The 26121-nt window shown below is 34.8% G+C and overlaps 1 protein-coding gene across 1 annotated transcript in view; it reads left to right on the top strand.

Annotated features, from left to right (window-relative positions):
- The window catches only part of LOC136810256 (A disintegrin and metalloproteinase with thrombospondin motifs 2-like), a 44691-nt gene that overhangs the window by 2880 nt on the left and 15690 nt on the right, over positions 1 to 26121 (top strand). Inside the window, exons 2-24 of the mRNA XM_067066828.1 lie at positions 2116 to 2192; positions 3345 to 3485; positions 3901 to 4075; positions 4566 to 4642; positions 4967 to 5178; positions 5607 to 5742; positions 6044 to 6127; positions 6775 to 6887; positions 7328 to 7347; positions 7807 to 7912; positions 8893 to 9036; positions 10865 to 10997; positions 14694 to 14810; positions 16217 to 16365; positions 17029 to 17095; positions 17836 to 17938; positions 18332 to 18613; positions 18901 to 19028; positions 19711 to 19807; positions 20102 to 20244; positions 21565 to 21691; positions 22096 to 22176; positions 24192 to 24364. Of these exons, the coding sequence (XP_066922929.1) occupies positions 3423 to 3485; positions 3901 to 4075; positions 4566 to 4642; positions 4967 to 5178; positions 5607 to 5742; positions 6044 to 6127; positions 6775 to 6887; positions 7328 to 7347; positions 7807 to 7912; positions 8893 to 9036; positions 10865 to 10997; positions 14694 to 14810; positions 16217 to 16365; positions 17029 to 17095; positions 17836 to 17938; positions 18332 to 18613; positions 18901 to 19028; positions 19711 to 19807; positions 20102 to 20244; positions 21565 to 21691; positions 22096 to 22176; positions 24192 to 24364 (2730 nt within the window). The 5' untranslated portion in view covers positions 2116 to 2192; positions 3345 to 3422. The remainder of the gene's footprint in view (positions 1 to 2115; positions 2193 to 3344; positions 3486 to 3900; positions 4076 to 4565; positions 4643 to 4966; positions 5179 to 5606; positions 5743 to 6043; positions 6128 to 6774; positions 6888 to 7327; positions 7348 to 7806; positions 7913 to 8892; positions 9037 to 10864; positions 10998 to 14693; positions 14811 to 16216; positions 16366 to 17028; positions 17096 to 17835; positions 17939 to 18331; positions 18614 to 18900; positions 19029 to 19710; positions 19808 to 20101; positions 20245 to 21564; positions 21692 to 22095; positions 22177 to 24191; positions 24365 to 26121) is intronic.

Below are 26121 nucleotides of genomic sequence, written 5' to 3'. Positions count from 1 at the left end.
GAGTTTCTAGGGTTTTTCATTCTAGTTAGTCAATCATTTTCCTTAAGCTGGAAGGATGATTCCAGTCAGCATAAACAAAACAAGCAGGTTTTTTTGTATCATTTCAATTCGGTCTGGAAGTTCTTGATTGCTCTCTCCGATAGGGGTCAAGACTGTAGATGCATAGTTGAGGATTTGGTTTATGTAAGTCTTGTAGGCTTTTGCTTTAAGCAAAAGATTTGGATTTCGACATCCTCTCAGACAACACTGTAAGAGGTTGTGTGATTGTGTACCTTTTTTGCAAACCATATCATTGTGTGTATTCCATTTCAAATCGTTTGTTCAGAATGACATCTAGATATTTGGTACTATCAACTTATTGATAACAATTGTTTTGTAATGTTATTACACTACTTAGTCTGTCTTTTATCCACAATCGATCATTTTCATGGCCATTTTTCCTTTTTCTTGACATTTGATGCCAGGAAATAAATCACTACTTTTTATAAACTGTCGATAATCTGATATTGACTGTCGATAGCTGATCTCGACTGTCGATTAGCTGATCTCGACTGCTGATTAGCTGATCTCTACTGTCGATTAGCTGATCTCAATAATAATCCAATAATCCTATGTTTGAATGAACACATGGACCAATGTCATTGATGTATACAAGGAATAACAATGGACCCAATACTGTTACAATAATGTGGGACTCCTGACTTAACTTCACTTTACTTTATGCTTTAACATTAACCACTACTTATTGCGTCTGATTGCGTTTGATTTCTAAGGAATGATTTTATCCAAAATCAGTGACTACCTCTGACTCCATAGCTTTCAGGTTTGTGGCAACGCTTTGAATGGCTTACCTTGTCAAAAGATTTGCTGAAATTGAGCAAAATCAAATCAATTTGATCTCCATTATTTAAAGCGTTTGCAAAGTCATTCACTGTTAATAAAAGTTGAGATTCACAGAATCTTTTTGGACCTACCTCCGGGTGCCCCGGTGGAGGTCCTATAAATTAACCCATGTCCGTTCGTTCGTTCGTCCGTTCGTCTGTTACCAGCTTTTCTCAGGATTGGCTCATTAGTTTTTTCTACAAAAATGATGCAAAATGGCAATGCCCAGAACGTGACGGAGCCCGATTTTTGAGAAAAAATTTATTTGGGCAAATTTGGGCCAAAAACTACCTAAAAATAGGGTTTTTTGGACTTTGTGCAAATTCCTGTCATTACTTTTTTCTCTAAAGAATGGCTGAAATGGTTTTTCCCGGAAAATTCTTATTCGCCTTAAAAAACCAATTTTCGTATTTTGGGGTAAATTCCCTTTAACCAAATAAGAAAATATAGCTTTTAACAATGTTGACTCTTTGTTTTTTTCTGATTTTTTGCACAATGATGGAGGGCAAGATTCTCTAAAGTATGGCTGAAGTGGTTTTTCCCGGAAAATTCTTTTTTGCCTTAATAAATGGATTTTCGTATTTTGGGGAAATTCCCTTTAACCAAATAAGCAAATATAGCTTTTCTCAATGTTGACTCATAATTTTTTTCTGATTTTTTGCACAATGATGCAAAATGGCAATGCCCAAAATGTGACGGAGCCAGATTTTTAAGGAAAATTATTTTGGGCAAATTTGGGCCAAAAACAGCTTAAAAGGTTTTTTGGGCCTGAATGGTTTAAGTGATTTCCGTATTTGGGGAAATTCCTTTTTACCATTTTATATTATTCAACACACAAGCTTTATTTTTCCATTCTGAATTTTTGTACAATTATTGTCACTTTTTCCCTATTTTCATCTGATGTCAATCATTAGGTAGGTCCATTCAGCATGTTGCTTGTTTGACTTGGTTTTAAGCAATCAAGGCAAGAATCGGAAAAAAGCTGGTGTTTTCTGTAGACCTAAGAATAGCGATAACAGCTGCACTTGCTTGGTCCATCACTTATAAGGCAATACATGAAAGTGAAAGAACTTTTGGAAAATATTTTCTTGTCCCTTTCATACCTCAAAGTTGTGTCCCTTGATTTAATCTAATTGCAGGATAGGAACATCATGAGTTTTAGCTTGCTCAAATTCAAAACAAAAACTATCTTTCATCATTTATTCATTATATTTAAACCATTTTTTTTACTAGATGTTTCTGTTATTGTTCTGCCAACCAACATTTACTATGCAACATCGAAGAAAGACATATTAGAATTAACATTCCAGGTAATCACAATATTTTAATTTCTTGAGACAGCAGTCATATAGCAAATAGCCGTTTAGGTCCATCTTGCCACTATATCAAATTTTTTAAGTGATCAGGGTAATTTCAAGCAAGTTTTTATAATTACAATAATCGATTTTGTGAAGAAAAAAATATGAAAATTCAATAATGTAAATTAGAGGAATATCAGTGCAAAACCTTGAAAGCAATACAACCGTTCTCCCAAAGAACAGTTGGTCCATCTTGTCACTATATAAAATTTTCTTAGGCAATAGTAATACATCTGCTCTTTTCCACTGAACCTTATTGTCCTTAACCCTTTCCGGACGCATGATTTCACGGCTATATGACGCAAACAAAAATTCGATTTTTGACTGGCTTTACTAAAATTGCAATAGAAAGTGATTGATAAAAGATATCACGATAAGTAATACCTCATTTTTTTCACATGTAATAGGGGTTTTGAAATACCAAAAAAAATATTTTAAATATGGCTGACACCTGGTCACGTGACCGAAAAATCGGCAGATTTTTTTTCGGAAAGGCAAAATTTTAGACTTTGAATAAAGAAAGAGAGTAAAAGGCATTTGCTTTACGCCTTGAACTTTGAATATGATTTAGAGAATTGAATTACTGACCGGGTAAAAAAAATTTCATGTCATAAGCTTTCCAAGAATCTGAGTAAATTGATTTTTTGTCCAAATTTTTGAGCAATTTTTCCCTTACAGATTTAGCCTGAGTAAATTTGCAACAAACATTGAAAATTTATAGTTCTTGTTGTTAACAAGATATCGAAAAGTGGTTTTTTGCAGGTTACGGGAAATTTATCTCAAAATCATTATTCAAAACCATGTTATTGTATTTTGGCGCGAAAAGTGATAAAATCTTTTACAAAGCTATGGGCCACCCAGTGGCCCGTGCGTCATATAGGAACACGATTCATGGGCCACCCAGTGGCCCGTGCGTCCGGAAAGGGTTAAATTTCAGCTCTAGTAAAAAAAGTTGATATTAGGTAGCCTACATAATTTTTTCAGTAAATAAAATGTGAAAGCATGCTGTTGCACCCGAAAGCAAAATAATGGGTAATTTTGATTGTCTCTCTCTGGACTCAACATGGTTATTTAATGATTATTGATATTGTTTTTATTGCACAGGTTCAAAATGGCGATACTGTATACCATTTTAATCTCAGAACAAGACATGATAAAATATTGGAGGATGATTCATGCTTCATGGAAGGCTTTGTTTATGCTAAAGAACTACAAACAGTGGAAATGACAGTTTGTAACGGAATAGTATGTGTTGTACTAATAATTTTGAGCTGGATCTGTTTAAAAAACTTTACAGGTTTTGTTCAACTTTTTCTTGGACTTTGCTAGATTAGAACAACAGGCACTTAATTGTCAATAAGGTTCTGTTATGAAATGCACATATTAAAATCTTTCCAATGTAACAAAGTTCTAGCCAATCATAATTCTCGATTTTCAAATAGAACTTTTGTTGCATTTTCAAAAGTTTTTGACCAATCAAATCGCTTGATTTAAAAAAAGTGCATACAGAAACTGGAAAACGATCATAGAACCCTGTTGTTCTAAAGTCACGATATTTTGATGATTTTGTTCCAGCAAAGGCAACAAAATCATTATAAAAGCGTTTCTTTAAATTGACATTATAAATGATTTCAAAACAACTCCAAAAATTATATTTTAGATTGGTACTTTCAATAGAAATTCAACTAAAGCATCAATGATCATGCCTTTATTCAATGAAAATGAAGAAGTCACAATAGATAGACTGTCAGTCACTCCTCATGTTATAACAACGATCAATGCAGAAGATGAGCTTCCTGTCTATTCAACATTTATTTCCAATGAAATTGTGAAAGGTAGCACGCATTAATACTTTTTGGTTGATTTTAGTTTTCTGATTCTTTAAACAAACTTTAATATTGAAGAAAATATAGTCATCTCCAGCATCAACTTTAACTTTTGTTAATTTTTAATTGGAGATTACTGGGTGTATTACTGCAACCTTAGTGCAGTGGTAGAGCATCCTGCTGCGGTGCTCAAGGTTGTGGGTTCAACCCCCAGCCGGGTCATACCAAAGATTTCAAAAATGGTACTTGATGTCTCTCTGCTTGATGCTCAGCAATTAAGAGAAGGATCAAGGGCAAGTGGAGCAATCCGGGGAGAAAGAGTGGTGCCCTCCCCTACCCATCGGGTAGATAGCTATCGAAAGAGGAGCCTTTGGGTCAGCTCCGACTGCGGTTGCAGACTTCTTACTTACTTACTGGGTGTAGAGAGCCATAAAGAATAGAAATTTTTACCTATGTTATGAATTCATGTTCATTACATCAAGGAATAAATTTATTTTAGGAGGACGCACCAGATCTGCAAGAGGTATCGAAATGGCAACAATTGTACCTATTAACAGAGCTGAAGGCGTTGTTTACGTAAGCAACTTCAGTTTTATGTTTAAATAAGTCACTTGAAATAGAAATGGCATTTTGACACCTTCACTAAATATTTTGGAAACTATTTCAGTAGCAATTTTCAATTTAGATAACTCCTGAAAAAGTCATTTGAAAAAAACGAAACCTTTTGGATAAGAAATAAATCATGATAGCAACACACTGAAACATCTAGAAAATATCGCATTGTTTTTTATTCTGGCATTTCTTTTCAAATGTATCTGGCCTTAACAAAAACTTCATTTTCAATAAACTGTCTTGAAGTCTGTATTTGATGTTATTTTCTTATTCTTTCCTTTTACTTAGATGTATTACATGAACCCTTCAACACATAAAAGACAATATTTTTCACGGCTAAGAAATAATGAAAAGAATTTCATCCGTACTGTAGTTGGAACTACTTGGCTGGCATACGATGAGAACCAAAACCCACTGCTTCTGAACAATAATTATAACCTGTTGATTCTTCCAAAACATTTGCAAGATAACTTTGATGTGCTCATTACCTCAACCAAACAGTAAGCTATCTTAGGACCTTATTACAGGTTTTGTTTTTAAACACTACACACAATGTATCAATAGCAGATATCCGGCATACATCTAAGACATATGTGTAATTGACATATGCACTTTTACTTATGTAAAATTTCAACCCATAAAACATCACAGCGATTGTTATGAGCAAACCTGTTTTGCCACTGATTTCTCTAATGTTCATAATAATATCTGATAATATAATAGCCAAAATTTACAACCCACGAAACTCAGTCCAAAGTGGAAAAGTTGAAAAAGAATTGGCTCACCAGATAACATAATACCATCGCATTGAATGTTATAGAGAGCAAAAATTTGACAATGAATCTATAGATTGTAATTATTATAAGGTTGTAAGACCGTAAACTTTAGTCTGATTTACATTACTAATTTGTAATTATTGATTTCATAGAAAGAAAACGAAATCTACCTACCGCAGAATGACACCAAGATTTGTCAAAATTCATGTTACAGCTGACGATTCTTTCATGAAGAAACATGCTGATAAAGAATCTGCCGTAAAATATATCAATAGCTTGATCAAAGGTGTAAGTGGTGAATTCTATTATGACCACTCTCTTGGTGTTCATTTATAAATTGGAGGTTTTGTTTGAATAATTTAGGTTAAAAGTGCCTTTTATTGATAATGCCACAGGTTCAAAATAATAATTTGAAATAATTTTCTCCTAGCATCAATTATCTCTTCTTCAATCTGTAACAATGTAATCAAAAAATTAATCATTATTCCAGCCAATAAAAGTTTTAATGAAAACTTATTACTTTGGAATGAAATATTTCTAAGAACAAAGGAACAAAATGTATTTGATTGAAATTATCTTTCTCTTTAAGACAAATTTGGTTTTTCGTGACAAATCTTTGGATGCTTCATTCCATGTCATTCTAGAGGGTATCAACTATGTCAAAAATAGAGAGGTTATTTTAATTACTTCAATTATCCTTTTCTCCTTGCCCTTTTGGGTGTATTTTCAGGGTTTTTCAATTTTTTGGGCAAAAAATCAGGTATCCCCTTGGTATTTGTCTTGACCTATCTGCTCCATGAACTTTTCAACATACAAGTAACATACTGAAACGAAAACATAATTTTTCTTGTACTGCTTGCTCACAAATGGAAGGCAATAAAAACGGATATAAAAACGGATATAAAAAACGTTCCCTCAACTTTTTTGTCCCTGCTCCAAATTCTGTTAATCTAAAAATTTCAGGTTTGAAAATAAGAATAAAACAATTTAAGAACGAGTTCAGATTTTTCATTTACTGATTTTACGGTTTCTGCGTTTTGGGAGGATACTAATGAACAAACACCCGCTGTGGACATTTCCAGTAAATTTTGTCAAGTGGCTCAAAAATATGGGGAAAATTTTGGCAAGGGGAGGGGCACATGGCAGATACGGTTTCCCTTCCCTATTTTTTTTTAGAAACCTGGATTATTCACGAATGTCTCAATTTCTCAATTTATGGACACCTGGATAACCCAGGTTTTTCAGGGTACCTCCTTGTGGTATTACCTTATCAATACTAGTGCTTATTTTAAATGAACCATACCTCTTTTTAATTATTAGGTTAAAATTCAAAGCAAAGATCCTAAAAAGTCTTTGAAAGATGCATGTCGTATTATGTATGATAAAAAGAAAGAACTTGGATTAGATTTCCACTTTGGTCTCTTTTTAACAAGGTAAATCTCATTTTAGCTGAATATTTTTAGAGATCCTTGGCCCTGACATCACTAATACTACCAAGGATCTGGCTGTGACTGACTTTTCTGATACCATGAGACACCAAGGTTAAACGTCAATACCTACATGATGTATTGACTAAAACGTTTTAAAAATACAATCTTCTCAACTCCAAAAAAATCTTTTTTTTCTTGATGTGTTGCTGAGGATTTTGAAAAAAGCAGAAATTTCCACCAAGCTTCATTTTTCTTTCTGAAGTCATGCTGGGTAAAAAAGGGGCCACCAGGTTTTAGGGCTATATTATTGATAAGACACTAGTTGTCTTTTGTCGAGGCTTTCAATCTAGAGCCTCACTTGGAAATATTGCTTTTTGCCAGAGCCAGCTCTTAAAGTAAAAAATGTGCAAATTTTTACTTAAAATATTTTCCTTATTTTTTAGGAGGAATTTTGGTTATTCAGGTGAGATTCTGAAAGAGTAACAATACAGAAATATTCTTTTCTTGGGCAAGCCAAAAATCCAATCTTTCTTAAAAGTTAGCGCTGGATCCTAGCTAATTATTAATTAGTTAAGAGGGTTTTAAAGGATATGCTTTCTTAAATACCTACCTTATGGAGGAATGCCCAGTGTCTTGATTTGAAAAGTGGAGGTAAGGAGGCGCAACCAGTTTTCGCTAATAGAAAAATTTCGATTTTGACCCACTAATATGGCTCAGATGAATGGCCCTATACCAGACAAATTTCTCCCTTAAATGATTCCATTTAGGTCAGAATCTTGGTATTTAGAAAAAAAACTTTCTCTTCCAAAAATCAGGAGAAATTGCTCTCCTGGCTACCAGGTATTGTAATCATGACCCTTTCCCTAATATTTTATCCTTATTTGGTTTTAATGCAATAAAAACTGTTTTAATTTTTTCACAGGATTTACACCGTTGTATAGGATGTGTGTGAACTACAAAAGTTGTGCTCTGGCCTTTGATTCTGGAATCAGAACCTCATTCATTATTGCTCATGAAATCGGTCACAGGTCAGTTTTAACACGAGGATAAGTTATTGATATTATGTCTATAGCCGGGTTTCAATGTTTTGATTTTGTACGGGCGGACTGAGGTGGGTGGGCGATTGCGCTTGATTATTGGAGGCAACGATTTATATGGAGACGAGTGAATATCAATCAAATTTTTGATAACTACCAGTCATATTTCTTCGAAATTTATGAATGGTAAGCCTATATATCTCTGAGAAAACATACTAAAATTTATTTTCAAAAGTCCTACCAGAGACTTCGTCAAAACAAAAAATTAGCTTGCCTCCAGCTAATGTTATGGTATTTTTGCCTCCAAAAAATCGGGCGGTAAAGCACGTGAGTAAACAAATGATGTATCACGAAAGCCGTCTATTGGAATTTTGTTTTTAATGTAATTTTTTTGGCTGATGATTGTCGCTCTTACAGGCGGCATGAAACTTTAAAATCTAAAAACTACACAAGTCTTATTCTTAACAACAATATTATATCATATTTGTATGTAATCATAAATGGTTTGTTTTTTTCAGTGTTCACAAGGAGTTTCTCAGTTATCTAATGGCCCTTATGATGCTAACATCTTGAAGCATTCACTTTGACAAAATAATTAAAATAATAGGGTTCTTTTTATCCTTAAAAAATTTCATTTGGTATGATGAAATGTATATCATATTAATGATAATACCACTGCAATGACTCCACGAAATTATGCAACTTTTCTGTTTTGTTCCACCCAATACGTCACTTTTTCTATTGCTTAAGTGACGTATTGGGTGGAAAATTCTAAAAGTTCTCAGAAGACTCTCCTGTGGTACATATCATGAATTCGTAGGCAACGGCTCTTAAACGAAATAAAGCCATTCTATTGGTTAGAAGTGACGTAAAAATTACATTTGACCAATAGAATGGCTTTATTTCGTTTCGGAGGGAGACGGAGCCGTGGCTTGTGAATGTGGTATTAGATCTTGAATGTTTATTTTTAGTGTTGGTATAGCACACGATGGTGACCATAATGAATGCGGAGTTGATGTCGCTCATGGAAGTGTCATGGCTCCACAAGTACACAGCCGCTTCGATCGATTTTTTTGGTCCAATTGTTCAAGAAGACAAATACATCAAAATATCAGGTTATTGAACTGTAGTAATGTTCTTACAAATTTAACATTTTTTATGATGCAAGAACTTTTTGGACGTTTTTGATGGAGGTACAGTGGAACCTCGGAGCTCCAATTTTGAAATTAGGCCATCCCAGGGTGTCGAAAACACAAAATTGGGGTCTAAAGTACTTATCTGCAGACACTAGGCCATAGAAGAACAAGAGAGGTTATTAAAACAGAGCTCGAATGACTAGCAAGAGGTTAAATCGAGGTGGTGGGTACGGACTTGAAGAATCAGTGATTTATGATTTCTTTGGGCCACCTAAATTCATTGAATGGGTCAAGGGCGGGAAAACTGGAAATTTGTAGAAATAATTTGAATAATAAGACTAATAAGTGCTTGAAATAAAAATATCTAAAATTTTTTTTTTCGATTTTGGACGTCTGTGACCTGTTTAATATTCAATGTCCGCTAATTGGAGAGCTAAAATAGAGGTTTTGTGCGAAAAAATTTGTCCGCTAATCAGAGGGTCCGCTAATTGAGTGTCCGCCTTTTAGAAACTTTTTTATGAGGATTAGACTAGGAAACGGCCGGGGAAAATGAAATTGTCCGCTAACCAGAGGTGTCCGCCTTTTAGAGTGTCCGTTAATTAGACGTTTTACTGTATAACTGATAACGCATTAAAAATCTAAATTGAGCGAACAATTCCACAATCATCCACACCGACGCAATCGATCTTAAATAACCTGAATACCCCTTAACGCCCCACCGGTGGTCTTTGATTATTTACCGGGTGTGTCTAGTAATATTTCATTTCATAATGATAATTTAACGAACAACGTCTTTGAGATAATATGTACTTATTGAAATACAAATTGAAGTATTATCAAACGTAGATTAAAAGAAATAAGGTCAATATCTGTAAAGTATTTCTTTAAAAATTTACGACGGGTTTCTTTTAACGTCCGAAACGGAAAAAAATTTGAAACGTCCGGTAAATGATTGGATGTTTGCCGGCTCATTATTACATTTCTTGCTTAGAAAGATCATAGTTATTCAAAAAGTCATTAGTTAATTCGCAAAATGAGCACAGTGTCATAGCTCTAGTTTAGATGTTCGATTTTCTGCCCTGCCTATTCTAATTGTTAAAGTTGGCAGAAAGTGGGCACAATGTTGGCAGTTAAAATCTTTGCTTGGAAACCTCAAAAGAGGGCAATGCATTGAATTTAGACAGCCCACTCTCTGCCCACTTTAATTCATAATTAGAATAGGTAGAGCGAAAAGTGGGCCGTCTAAACTAGAGCATAGTTGCTTGTCTTTTGGAGGCTTCTATTAAGGCCTCCACTAAGGTACCACTTGCTTGCGCTGCGATCGTACTTTTCCGAGCAAAGCTTTCACACTACTGGTCAAAGGAAAAATGAAACACTTTCATTGGCGCGATCAGACGTAACGGTTGAAAAAAGTTGAAATGTATTCAACTTTTTTTCGAGCGCATGCTATATTTTTATGACGTAATTTTTCCAAACAAAAAGGATTGAAGGCAAAAGGTGCGATCGCAGCGTGTGCAAGTGGAGACTGGCCTTTACTCTTTCAGAGAAAAATATTTATTTTATGCCTGAAGATGGGCAATTTAGTCCGAAATAAATATCAATATTTGTTAGCGTAAATTTATCTAAACACAGTCTTGAGATGAAGTTTGATGGTTACTATAAAAAAATCGTAAGAAAATTGGCAGGGATTTATTTCGCCACTCTGTGGATATTTTGATGTCTTCTGTTTTGAAAAAGAATCGAAACCCCATGTCATTATTTGTAAAATATCACAAATTCTTTAATCATTAAGAATTCTATTTTCCAGGTATTTTTCATGTTTGCTTAAAGAGAAGCCACCCAAAATCAACACATCAGCATTGGATCTTCCTGGAGTAACACACAATTTAGATGGACAATGCAAATACACTTTTGGTAGAAAGTACAGTGGCTGCTTGGGGGTAAGCTTTTTTTTATTTATAAGCAAATGACACGGACATATAGTACAACCACTAGTTGTAATACATAGTAAAATGCGACCACTATTAGGATCATTTACGATTATAGTACTAATAATCGTAAAGGAAGGAGGGCAATTTCTAATGAATTACGATAGGTCCTCCGGAAATGTATGCAAATTCCATGAGCGATAGTGACACCTTGGAATGCAGGAGGGAAGTTCATTACATCATGTGTGTGATTTCCTTTCTACACGATTATTCGTACTAAACGTTGTAATCTCATAAAGCAAAAAATTAGGAATTAGTTGTTTGAGCCTAAAAGAAAAAAGAAATTTCATCATACCATATAAATAAAGTAAGTCTAACGAGGCTTCGTGAATAATTTTATTAGTTCTTATTGTTGCTTTTCCTTGGAGTCCATTGGAACAGTTTTTGGGGGATTTTCATGGAGCTCTGTTAACAGGTTCACTGCCAAGCAATTTTCGGATATTGAAAATATGGGTTCTTGGAACTTTATCGAAAGTCTGTCTTTCAGAGGCTCCTGTAGCCTCAGTTTTGCTTCAAATACCAAAATCGTACACAGTCGACGCAGAATTTCACTTAGATTCCAAAATTCAATAAAATATAAGCCAAAGTATCAGTTAGTTCATATTGCCTGGACTACGTATCAAAAGTTATGAACCTTTGAAGTAATACCAGTATTTTAACCCTTTACTAAGAATATACTCATAATAATTGTGTCAACATCAATGCTAACCTGTCGTTACCCCTATTATGAAAACGGGGTTCTGTGGTACAGTATCGCCAGCTTGTTTTTTATCGCTTGCAGAGCCAACACAAATAGCCCTATTCATACCAAACATATTCCTCCACAGTCTCCGGAGTGTCTTATTACCGTAAATGAAAATAGCTGCATTTATTCCACCGTGCGTGTGTATTGTCGAGTATCCCAAAAAACGGATAAACTCGAAATGACCTTTCCACATTTCGTTGGAACCTTCATGAAAAGTATTAAACAGAACATTCCCTGTGATATAAACAATTGCTATGGCAATCATCGAGAATAAAATCTTCCTTGCAATGCCTATCATGTACTCGTCTCGGGCTCTCGATCTCAAATTCTCACTATTTGCGCGACTTCTTTTTCTTTTTAGTACGGTAGCAAAGGAAACATAGTTCCTGAGTGCAAGTAGAAAGAATATACAGTCTATACTCATGACTATTAAACTTGCCATGAACATAAATTGATAGATGCTCGCCATAACATATAATACACCATCCATTACAGCCAGCGATACAACACCAGTCATGATCAAAATCATATTCTTTAATGGCATCTCTTGGGTTCTCCTCATGCTTTTTACACCGACATGTCTTCCTGAGGCTATTAAAACAACGATAAACCCAGAAACGTGTCCCGTGAATGTCAACTGAAACAGAGTCACCATTTCTAAGACTAGATTGAATTCACCAGCATAAATAGTCAATAGTAAGGTCAAAAGGACTGTAACAGATACTGCCCCAATTGTGTCTGATATACTTAGAGCGAAAACTTGTTGTATTGATCGAGTTCTTCTGAGTTGTTTGGTTTTTATTAATCCGATTATAACGAAAATATTCAGCAGAGTGGAGACTACACCATTGATAAGGACATTGTAAATGATAAGGATTATCCGATGATGATTTGCCATATGGTAGCGCTCGTAGCTTGTTTCAGTAACATTTTCAAGCATTTCTGTGCTGTCTTGGGAAAGTTCTCGTCTTTTTCTAAAAATGGGGATATTCGTTCCAAAAAAAACAAACTACTTTCTGATGCGATTGTAAAACCCAGTTATTAAATCTCCAGAGATTTTGATTTTTTTTTCACGTCCGATATTTATTTGGTTGAAAGTTACCAAAAGGTTTTTCTTTTATATCACCAAGAATGTTCACAGATTTTCTCAACCGTCAATGTTTTCTGCTTGTTCAATATGTTTTTTCGGTGCTGAAATGTTGATACCCTATTTCAGTCAAGCATTTATAGTGGCAGATGTATTGAAGCACTCCATTAATGTGTATTAAACGCCCCTTAAATGAAAATCATGACACATTAAATATATAGTTACACTGAGTTCTGATGATGTTGTAATTTTTTAGATCACTGATTATGTCTTTTTGGAGTAATTTCCTACGCAGGAGAGGGAACAAAATGATAATATAACATGTAGCTTTTAATAGTGTATTGCACAATTTTATTGAAATTTAGGTGCCCACCCACTGTTAAAGAATTGTGTAAAGCTTCAAGGATATGGTCTAAGAATATTCCACTTGTAGTGCGTCGTGGTCAGTTAAGAGCTTTTTAACCTGTTAGACGAAAACAGCTTTTTTTATCGCGTTTTAACCAGTTTTAACGTCTGTTACTTTTTGTCGCGGAATCGGATGTTCGTTTCAAAGTGTAACTGACCATGTAACAAATAAAAAGTTTGATTCCGATTTAACTCCGATTAGAAATTACGTCACAAAAAACACGACTTCTATTGCCATCAGCTTGCTTGGATCTTGTTTAAGACTGAATCCCCAACCCCATTTTTTTTCTTTAATCCTACAACACATCTTTCCATCATTCAGTTTATTTTCCCTTCCAAAAAAGCGTGATCTATTGTTTTATTGTTTTATAAAAGTGAACTTATTAAATGTAATAACCGAAGATTTTCCAATGAAATAGACTATTAAGCAGTTATTGGACAAAGTCGAATCCAATATGCAAAAATATTGGGCGTGCGAGAAAAGATATCTTTTCTCGTAGCCCAATATTTTTCATATTGGATGAGACTGCGTCCAAAAAAATGGTTTATTATCCGTTTATCGCTAAAACATTTCTCGTTTTCAAACATAATTCCAATTTATAAGCTCGTAAATCTGGTTTCTTGGTAGTTTTTTATTCAAAAGTCTTATTTTTATTTTGTGACGTAACGTCAAAAAGAAGATGCTCAATTGCCATTGAACTCGTTGTGTGACGTCAATTTTTGAAATATGTAGCCTCCATGGAAGCTATATATTCGAAAATATTGGACAGCAAAGAAGCCAATCAAATGTCGCTATTTACGCGCATCGGATAATAATTAAAAATAAGGATTTTTTTTGGCTCGACAATGAGTTATCGCATGACTTCTCGTGAAATACTCAATTATTCTACTCAGTCCGAAACTCGTAAAATATTTATCGTATAACTATTACTTATTTTATAGGACTAAACCAAACTGGTTCCATTACAAATTTGTTATAAGAATACACCCAAAATTATGAAGCCTTCGGATGTTCTTAACTTTTTGAGTTTTAAGCCAAAAAATATTCTTAAAATGTTCTTATTTCCTCTATATTGTGACCATTTTTATCCATTTTCCTAAAAAATCGGGTGCTTTCGTGTCCTCAAAGCCTTAAAATGTTCTTAACTTGCTCTTAACATTTTGACCATCGAAGCCTTATGCTCTCATAGTTTGTTCTTATAAAAAAACATGTATTACGGTCTAGCTAAACAATGTATTTCGCAACTTTTGAGAGGGAGGATGCGAAAAATCTCCTAAAATGATAAGGGAAAATGACGACTAGAAAATTGTTGCTTTCAAAGGTTAAAATAAACGAAAATGCATGATTAATACCATCCGAAAGAGTACAAAATCTTGAGCAGAAAATAAATGTGTTACATCTTTTTTTCAGATTCGAAGCCCTGATCAATATTGTCGATTTTTGTTTTGCCGTGTACCGAATCAGAAGAATAGATGTTCGTATTTGTCTCTCCCTCCAGTTGATGGAACTATATGCGCCAAAAATCAGGTGAGAAAGTGAACAATGATATTTAAGCGGAGTCTCCATTATTCGAACACGCATGGGGAACTCAATTTTGTGCGAGTTAGGGAAATTACCGCCCGACTTCGTCTCTCGAACCTTTAGCTGGATTAAAAGATAAGGAAAAAGAACAATTTTGTTAATTTTTTACCCTTATTGGGACATTACGATCTTTCAAGGTGCAAAAAGTTGAGATTTTTCTCTGCGATCTTTGATGAGACTGAGATTTTTGAAACCTACCTAGCACATACCTGTAACCTTAACTTGCCTAGGTCCCCCGGGCACCTACCATTTGCTTTCACACAGCACTTGTAAACAAAAGAAAGAGCAACTCTCTGCCCCTCCCGCGCCATGCGAGCATAAAATTGGTTTGATAATTCCGCGCCTCTTTTCTTTATCAAAAGAATGAATAGAATATCTTTAAAACATAAGCTCATCAATTTTCATTGGTATTTTCGAAGATTCTTCAAACTTTCTTAAAATTATTTCATGTGGCAAGTTCAATGCAGATGTCTCTTTTTTTCCTACTTTTCCTATTTCTTTACTATAAACATGTTATGGTGCGACTTTTATTCGTTTGTCTTTATCAAGTTTATCATATTACATTAGTTTTGGCCTATTATTATAAGTGGGAAGTTCATCAGAAAATAAAGAATTAAAACTTGAAATAAATTAGATTTGAGATAATTAAATAAACTATAAACCCTCATAGCGTGTAAGGGTACACCCTCTTCTTAAATAGAATGGGGGGGGGGAGGTGGAACTGATAATCCATAATTTTATGGTATCATTGGTATCACCTCCGTTTGGAAAGTCTTTTTTTTTTGGGGGGGGGGCTACACCCAAAAAAATGCAAATGAAAACCGGGAGTTAAAATACAGCCACCTATTTGATGTATTATGAGGTAGAAAACTATCTCGATTCGAAAAGTTAAAATAAATTTGCATTTTGCATTTCACTTTAGTTTCAATCTTCCAGTGGTGTACAAATTCGTTTAGGCCTTTAACGCCGTAAAATAAGACTCGTTTTGTCTTCTCACCTTACACGTAGCTCAAGAAAATGAACGCCAAACGTTTAACGTCACTATGACATTGTTTTTAGAGCATTTTCAACTGTTAATTACAAATTATCCCCACATAAGCTCATTAAGCTCAAAAATGTTTTTTTGATTCCAGGTATTGTATGTTTATAAATTTAGGTTGAATTCGGATCCAAACCTAAGATTACTGTAAGAATATTTTAGGATAATCCCCCCTAAAAACAATTAAGAAAATTCATGATGAAATGGAAAAAACACCATCTTATAATAAAAGCATGTAACTTTTGTTCTTGGTACTATTCTCGTATTTCATCTTCTAACTAATTTTATTTTATCACCACTTTCCATTTTCCAGTGGTGTGTTAAAGGCAAATGTATTCCTTTCGGGCGTCTAACGCCCACGCCCGTCGATGGTGGCTTCAGCAAATGGAGTGCGTGGTCGAGTTGCACAACAAGATGTGGCCCTGGGGTATCCAAAAGATATCGAAAATGTGACAGTCCAAGGTATGTTTTTCGTTCATTATTATATATATGTGAAGAAATTCAAAGAATTTCTGTCCAACTATCTTCTTTCAGGAGATTTGGGTGGCAGAGCAGCATATGCATTTCGTCCTTATTAGGACTCGTCAGCACTGCATACTTCACCCTGGCTAGGCAGATCGAATTGCCTGAGCGTCTCATGTCATGTTTCACAGCTCAAAGATTTCAAAGCGGTAGAATCGCTGGTAATGTTCAGTTATTGATTTATTAGACAAGACTAATGCAAAATCTATGTAGGAGAACAGATATTTATTTCAACGGCAATTATCTTTTTATAATTATGAAAAGATAATTACCGTATCATAAAAATATTTTCTCCTACACAAATTTTGCATTCGTCTTGTTTACGCTACTGTTTATAACACTTAACAAAATTTGTCTTGTTTGGAGGTGAGATGAATCGCTTAAAAACGTTGCACTTGAAATAGTTCGTGACGAATAAAATATCTAACCATAAGGCGACGGGGCGTTCGAAATATTATCCTACGTCTTATGATCATTAAGACGGAAGATGACTATGATTTTAGAGAGATTATGTATCGGAGATATTCTACGGCTACGGTTGCGGGATTGAACCAAAGGCGATATGTCGTTGTCTACTTTGCTCTTTCTTTGCTACTTCTCTAGACCAATATTTGGTGGTAAACCATGCAATGGGAGTAAAACGGAATGGAAAATGTGCGAAGACTATACAGTAAGTATGGACTTTTATTTGAGTTTATCTGATATAGACACTTGCAATCCAAAACCATGTAATGTTGATGTCAACTTATCATATTTCAGAATGAATTAGGCTTATAACTAAGAAAATGTTTTCCAATGTTCAGTAGCTACCTTGCTAGCTAAAGGCTTCATCTGCATCCCTTTTATATAAAAAATGTAAAATATTCAAGGATTCGTGAAGCCTATGCTAACCTTTTAATGTCGAAGGGTTGAAAGCAGATTAAAAGTATAAAGTAGTTTGGCTTGCTACGAGAACTGTCGTGAAACCTTAAACCTGATTGTTGGAAAAAGGCTGTAATTTTAGTCTTCCAAGCTCTGTTCTGTTCCGTAAAAATAAGATAAAATGAATTTGCCCTCTAAAACTACAGTGTAAGTATCAAGTAATAAGTTTGCTGCCGCTTTCGGAGGCGACCCGCAGGTCAAAACGTTAAAAGAATCCTTTCATAAAGATGAGGGAAGTTTTGAGGCTGAAATGCGGTAGATGAGAGGTGATAGGAATGAGCTTATCAACATATAGTTGGTGCTCTTTAATTCGATTTTCAAGGGGAATTGGATTTTCATCGAATAAGGGAGCATAGAATAGTAGAGCGTCGTTAATGAGAGTTTCTTGTTGACGGTAACTCTCGAATATTATCGAATAATAGAGCGCATCGAATAGTAGAACGTCGAATTAGAAAGCATCAACTGTATTATTTTTTCCATTCTTCACAGCCCTGTCATATCCATAAGACATTCGAGGACCAACGAGACGATTCATGTTATGCATTTGGTACTGGTTGGAAGTGGTTCAGACCTTCTGATATCAGTCGAAGATGTAAGTAAAATAAGCGAGCATAAATGTTTTTCAGAAGAAAGAGGCTGTAGTGTTCGGTAATGGCTGGCTGGAAGTGGTTCAAACCTTCTGATATCAATCAGAGATATAAGTAAAAATAAACGAGCATAAATTAATGGACTGTTTCAGGAAAAAATATGCATTACTGATAGGAATGAAGAAAACTGGAAACCTGTCTATCACTTTAATTTCTTCTTAGAGGTATGACAAAACTTTATGCCGGAGATCTTTAGGAACGATATAGACCTATTATTGGTAGACTTAGTCACGAGTGAGCTTGTTTGATAATATAACACACGACCTTCTTTCGACACCGGACCGATAGATTTTTGCTTCACTGATGCATAATCTAATTTTTGTTAATTTTTTCTCCAGTAAGAAATTTATCATTCGATTTGAATTTTGAAAATGGCTTTGGTTCTTGGACACACGCACCAAACACTACCACAAAATGGCAGCTCCACCAAGGTGCGACACAGACCCCTGAAACTGGGCCCTCCGTTGACCACACCTTTGGCAACAAAACAGGAAAATATATGTATTTCGAATCTTCTTATCCACGATTGAAAGGTGACAATGCGATGCTGGTTAGCCCAACTATTTTGACACCGGCTTCTTGCGTCCGCATGTATTTTCACATGCTCGGCAAAAGGATTGGTAAGCGATTTTTACGTCATCGATTTATAATCAACCTTATGATGACTGTATGAAACTTACTGTGAAGCAAATTGTGTTTTTTTTCTGAAAATCTTAGTCGAGCTGACAGCGAATTCATCTTCTTTTAGGAAAATATCGTGATTTAAATCTCTGTACCGCCGTTTGCGAAAATAAGATCCCAATTATTATCATCTCTAGAATTCAGGTTTTGATTTTCGAGAAACGGGTTAACGCCATTATTCTGTCAGGAATAAATGGAAAGAAAATTTTCGTGTGTTGTTTTTCAGGTACATTGAAAATCTTGCAATTAGACGTTAACAATACAGTCATAAGTGTGTTATGGAAGCGCTCGAGCAGTGCTGGTAAATATTGGTACAACATCCAGTTTGATGTCTTTTACCATAAGGAATACAAGGTAATTTTTAGGGCTGAGCTGGAGTTTGTATAAGATACTTCACCAATTTGCTATTTGAAGCAATATTAAAGACCAACCAAGTTAAATAAGACTCCAACTTGTCCTGATATTTAATGCAAAAATTCATCTTGGATTTGGATCACGAGATTTACGGCGTCCACGTTTCGAGAGATTCATTTCTCATCTTCGGGTGGTTGTTTTATTGATACATCAATTGAAAAGGGCTACATACACTACACATTATTTGTTAGACAATATATTGACAATGTATTCCAAACTGCCGGCAATCACATTGAAAAGATGTTTGCAATATTCACAGATTTAAAAAGCCCGTAGGGCTAGATGTCGTGCTTTGGCTGGAAAGTGCCGTATCTCGGTAGGAAATCCTACCTAGGTCATGTGACATTACAATAGAATTTAAGCGCATGTACAATCAGAAGCTTCGCGGCTTTTCGAAAACAATTGCAACTTTATTTCTTGAGATATTCACTTTTTTTAGCCCGCGATGGCTTAAAGCACGACATCAAGCCCTTCGGGCATATAAATCTTTGTCAACTCGATTGTCAATATTCCAGAAATATTTACAGTTTACATGGAGAAGATTTCTTTTTATATTAGAAAATAAGATTGCTTCAAAAACCAATCAAATATCAAGTTGACATGTTGACTCTTCAAATTTCAGATTGGAATTGAAGCTACACGAGGCAGCAGTTATTTATCTGATTTTGCCATTGATGACATTGAAATCACTCCCGGACAATGTCTGGATAGGCGAGCAGGTATCTTGATAACGTTGAATCTCTGTTATTATTATTCTATTCTTCATGTATTCATCAAAACCGGAATTTTATTTCAAATTTAAGGTGTTGGAATACTGATAGACTACTGTCCTGGAAACTGGTTATATTATCAACTATGGAGGATTGTTTCAGGAAGAGTTAGCAGATTAGATTAGCAGATAGATTCCATATATCAATTATATTAAGGGAGAAGAGACACGGATCTTGACATTTTTATCGCAAATCGAAGTACTACTTTGTTCTATGAATATTAATTGAGTCTTTTGCCCATAGAACCTACACTGGATGACACATCACCTTGCAGACTATACTGCCGACATCCTCAAAAGAATTACTTACAAATCGGCAAAGACGTCAGTGACGGGTTGAAGTGTAGTTCAACGTCAAGTAATATCTGCGTCGACGGAAAATGTCAGGTGAGATTCGAAATTGTATTTTATACCGAACTCTCAAAGAAAAATACACTCATATACAATCAATGGGAAGGGGGTCGGTACTAAAACCTCGAACTTAACGATGTTTAGTGACGTGGTGGTATACCCATTGACTTCCAAGCCCGAAATACTAGACTCGAGACTCCTGGATGTGACATGAAACCACTTATTTCCCGTCCAGAACGCCCGCGCGTGGTTTTCACACAAAACTAAAATCTATCGCTAGATTAAAAAAAATACAGTCCTCAAAAACAAAGGAACTGCTATGTACAATCCGTCGTCGTGATTATGGCGCGTTCTGGACTCTTCGGGCTTTAAAGTCAAATCACTCAAGCTCAATAATTCCATAATGGGTAATCCTAGAAACTTGAAATTTGGTCACTGACCTTTACAATTCCTAGACAAAGCTATATCCCCCATTTTTGATCGGTGTTTTTTTAAAGTGGTATCAAAGATATTCGACGAAAAGTACACCTAGCGTTCTCCATGGTCCACCGTTCTCCTTACATTTACACCGCTATTGAGTAGTGCTACCATTAGCAGGCCATATCAGGGTAGCGTCTGTTGGTGGCCAAAAAGGTCACTTTTTCTTGTGTGTTTTCCACTAAAAAGGCTGTTTTTACCAAAATTTCAGTACTTTCAGGAGAGGAAGCGTCTGATAACCGGATGCTAAAAGGGCGTGAAAACGGCCTGATTAGGGCTTTTACCCTTACATTTTCAAAAAACTCTGATCAAAGATTTTGCTTGGCCGGCATTGAGAAACTGCCTCCAAGGTCTATAGCTCAATTTAGCACACCAATATTTTGAAACATCTTAGTTTTAAAACTATTGCATTGTAACGTCTTCAAGATATACTGGGTAATGAGTAATGTAATTAACTTGAAATTTGGTACGTTTAAGGAGCACATCAAAATTTTGAAATATCTTAATTTTGAAACTATTGCATTTCACTATTGACGTTACAAGATACACATCAAACCTAACAGGACAAGTCCACCTCAATATCAACAGCTCCTAATATGAGTTTTTTTTAAACAATTGCTCTATTTTGATTCTCTCACCCTATCTATAAGTTAACCTAGAAATCTAAGCTAGTTTGATTCAGTCACTAGGATAAATCTAATGGTAAGTTGTCACTGAATACCTAAGGCAAACTTAAAATCCGTAAATATGAAAAGTCTTTAAAGCACCGAAAACGCTACATTACCATTAGCCGTGTGTTCTAGCCTTGTGAATACGGGCTTAGTTAACTAGGCTATCTATAAGTAAACCTTTAAGTATGTTTCAATCTTAATCTTTCAGCGTTTAGGATGTGATGGACTGATTGGGTCAGATAAGCAGTACGATAAATGTGGTATATGCGGTGGAAAAAATATTGATTATAATTGCGTGCACCAGGAATTCAACATGCAGGTTCAACTTACTAAGTGTAAGTAGTCTAGCTACCAAGCATAGTCCATGCATGTCTAGTGGGGGCCTTCCGAGGGTACAAGATACCGGAAACCAGTAATTTTCATTATAGAATACTGGGGTACCGGCCAAAAATTTCTTAATACCGGTCAAAACGTTCGATAAGTACCGGAATACTGGAAATTCAGCTTTTCAATACTCGACTACCAGGCATCTTTCTGTCAAATACCATTCAATACCGGATTCTCCGAAGACCTCTGTTCTTTGACATGTTTTTGGCCTAAATCTCCCCGTTTTTTCTCCCCGGCTTTGTTTTGCGATCGGATTTTAGAAATACAACATTTTAGAAAGAAAAAAATAAAGATCTCAATCTTTTTGAAAAAAGATATTGCTGATGATTGCTTCCAAACTTTTTTTTCTTAGTATCACAACCAATATTGAAAGTTCCAGAGATTGCTTCTGGATTTGTCATTACCAAAACAACACCATCTGATGTCAAACTTGGTATATGTTTTTACTACTGTTTTATTTATTTGGTTATAGTTGATCATTTCTTAAAGTACCTCCATTTTGTAAGCCAAAAAATAACCAACCATAATTTTGACTGATTTAAAGCTTTTAACTGTGCATGAAAGGCCAAACACCGTCTGAATTAGTATTGATTTTAGCCAAACGCTTCATTTAAAATACTAATGATTGGATAAAAGTAAATTAAGAAGGTTTGAGGTGATTTTGAGCAGTGCCGAAAGTGAACACTTTCTTACTTTTGGAGATGAGCTGCCAACTCTTTGAAACTTAGAAGTCAAAATATGCCTTCCCTATTGGTTTACCAACCCTAAATAACCTGGAATAACTAGGAAACATATCATGGTGGTGGAAATGTTAAATACCACCCCTTACGTATACCGTACTTCGTATACGCCCCGTACGTAAATTACACCAAGAAGGGGTCAAATCAGCTCCAGTAACAAATATTCTCCCATTTTTACTTCCCTTCAAAAAAGTCACTGTTATAAAATTACTGCATACTGAGATATCTTGATCTTTTTTCTCTCCAACTAAGAATTCTTGGTAAGGATTAGCTTTTGAGTATAAATTTGCGCAAGTTGAAACTCGGCTTTTTAGTTAATTTATATCTTTAACCACTCAGCTTAGCACAAGATACAAAGTTCTCTTTCATTTGCCATTTCTGACCACCAACCAGGTAGTAGTTCACGCTAATTTTTTATCGACCCTTATGGTCTTGCCGGTTATTAAAGCATTTGCTCGTGATGTCTTTTCGTTGAATATACATGTATGTAAATTTCAAAAGCTTAATTTTAAATATTAACCTCTGGTTAACTGAACAAAGAAAACTAACAATGCACACATGGTAACTTGCTGCACACACTTCAATAACAATTTGCACTAATACCAAAGAACTCGTATAATTGAAATGCACTCTCAAACACTTTACTGATGCACATAACCAATCACTTATTCACCAACAGGTAATTGTAAGTAACTATCTATTTATCGCACTTATAATATTAAATTTTTAGTTTACAATAATTTCTATAACTAATACACCTATGAACCCTTTACTGCGCGGTCGGTTTTTGAAGGACTGGTAGTGAATTTACAAAGAAATGACGCCAAAATTATTTGTCTATGAGAATGTCAATGCAATGACTTCAGACATCTTGACGTTATTCCTTCCTGTCTCCTCATGCTTAATTTTAAGGATTAAAAATATGTGTATTCTGGTCTGACCTACCTTTGCCGTGTATTTTGGTTTAAGTCAAACAAAACTCAGAGGTGAAATGCACATTTTTTTAAAATAAAAAATCAGAATGGTTTTTCTCCATTAAATCATACGATATTCTTTAACTGTTTCGGGATAGAATATTCTTACGGTAATCTTAGGTTAGGATTCAAATGTAACTTAAATTTGTAATACACACCTGAAACATAAAATGGAATTTTTGTTTAAAAATGCTCTACCAATGACATCATTACGGTTCTATTGCCAATTTCTATAGTTGTGATATTCTTAAGGGCTACTTAGACTACACAATATATTGACGAACAATATTTGACAATATGGTTTTCGGACCGTAGTGTACGAAGTAAATAACAGGTGCTCTCTTATAAAAAAGTATTTTCTTTCTGTAAACAATTCCCCTATAGTGTTGGAAAATTGCAAATCAAGCTGACAATATAAATGCGGAAGCCTTTTAAATATATAGCCTGGCAATATATTGTTTAGTGTATGTAGCCCTTTAGCATATTCTTGATTTTTTGGTCAATTTCTTCATGGGCATAAAGTATCTTATAAAAAAGCATGTGATTACTGATTATACTCAAAAAGAAAAGTAAAATGAAAGATTGTCACAACTATCACGATTATTATCGTAAATTACAAAATAAATTACAATATTACAAAATTATTATTATTATATTACAATATTGCAAAATATTACAGTATATTACAAAATACATATAATTATAATACATCCCTCTTTTTTATCAATATTTAGCTATGAAGGACAATGTAAAGAGATCTACGTATTACTACGGCCACTACCCACGTACAGGCTACGACTGGTATTATTTTACCATCAACAAGACTACATTACGCTACGAGATCCCTTACAACCGCACTGAAAGGGTTTATATAGACAAAGCTAATGGCATGGACGCCGAAGTTCAGGTTAGTGAAATCGAGTTTTGAACATTTATCCCCGTCGTTAGGCAATAAGCATCTGTCTATGTTAAGAAAATTCGAAGAGAAGTTATCAAGGAAGTTTGATGAAATGTATCTTTAGTGAAAGGATGCAGATTGTTCATCAGCTCCAAAAATTTATCTTGAACAATATTCTTCTCAATTTCATTGTTTTTGGTGTTTTTCTCTTTTTTAATTATTGGGCCAATCCAATTCTTTTGACAAAATGTTTTTTGATGACGTCACTCATCATGCCCAAGGTGAGCAAAAACCGAAAATTTCCTTTGTTCTTATAAATAGCTATCGTATTCTAACAAAAACAAAGGCTTTAGAAAAAAGTTCCCTGAGTCTAAAATGCTTATTTTATCCTAAACATTCAATAAATTACGGTTTAAACGATATATTTGATATATCGTAAATTTGTATTTTCGATAGTTCTGCCGCCTTTTTTAAAGAAGGTTGAGATCTAGGGATCAAGGCCAGCAAATCCTTTGACACCGACACATAGTTCTGACATTCAAAGTTAGAATGTTTTCACCTGTCGCCATTAAAAGCAGTTATACAAAATAAAATACAAAAATTATTTTTCTTTTCCTAAAATTGCATTAAAAATGCATTTTACATGTTGCCCGTTGAACTAGTTTAATAATTTAGGCATAAGTATTAATACCAATATACTTTATGAGGCATCTTGGTAGCTTTTCTCTTAAATGTTGCTCGTGGAAAGATTTCAAACAAACCATTCTCGCTTGGTGCTTCAGGCTGATGTTATGTTGACCTTTCAGCTTCTTGAAGTTCAATGTTGTTACGTAAGTGTTATCAAACTGCCAGTTATCGGAAACGGTCATCAATTCATTCATTGTCCAGTTAAAACAAATTATACGTGAAGTTAAACTTATGCGTTGAATCACTATTTTCCCGGATACTACCTCGTACATATCCCCTGATGAATACACATAAAGAAACTTCTTCCCAAAATTAGAAATGACCTGGAATTCTTCATTTTTGTTTGGTATACCTTCTATCGGGTAGTGATTAACGAGTTGAAGGCCCTCTTGAGTGAATTCTAGCAATCGAGCTTCATCATTTGTCGACACTGCAAGAAAAATTGAGCCTTGAAGATGTGTAAAATATTGATACGATTTTTCACTATTTTTGTCTTCGATTTGATGTTTTGATACAAACTCTCCTGAGAAGTCAAAACAATATAGAAATTCTGTCCGTGGAAATCTGAAACTCGGTGAAATCCCCTCAAGTACAAAAATTTGTTCCGTTTTAAAGTTCAGGAAAATGTTCTTTTTGGTGTCGTCTACATTTCCACTAAATGGACGAGGAAAACACTGTTTGTAAATAGCATCTATCCGGATTCTATTGTAATGAGTAATTTTCTCCTCGTCAAATTTAATGAAATCCAAAATAATGTCTTGTCCCACACCCAAGCTGTGCATCGATATAAGAAAAGAACCATGATCAGTTTTATGAATTTGTAGAGTTTCAAAAATAGGGTAACTCGGGAATGATAAGTCGATTTTATCTCTTTCGCTTTCAGTTTGAATCGCACTGATTTTGATGGTCTCGGCGCTTCTAAAGAAACCTCGAAATTCTTTCTTTAGACAACCAGTATAAACAGTTATTGTTTTGGCATCGCTAAAATTAATTTTTTCACCCAGCTCAGTCATAGGGTGATATATGTTGAACCATCGTGTTGTTAAGGGATCATATGTGATAGTATGCTGATTAACCCG

Source organism: Clytia hemisphaerica, unplaced genomic scaffold (assembly GCF_902728285.1).
Source record: "Clytia hemisphaerica strain Z4C2 unplaced genomic scaffold, Clytia hemisphaerica genome assembly, whole genome shotgun sequence".
Classification (NCBI taxonomy): Eukaryota; Metazoa; Cnidaria; class Hydrozoa; order Leptothecata; family Clytiidae; genus Clytia; species Clytia hemisphaerica.
Note: the sequence above shows the minus strand (reverse complement) of the source record. Positions and strands in the feature narration are given on the sequence as shown.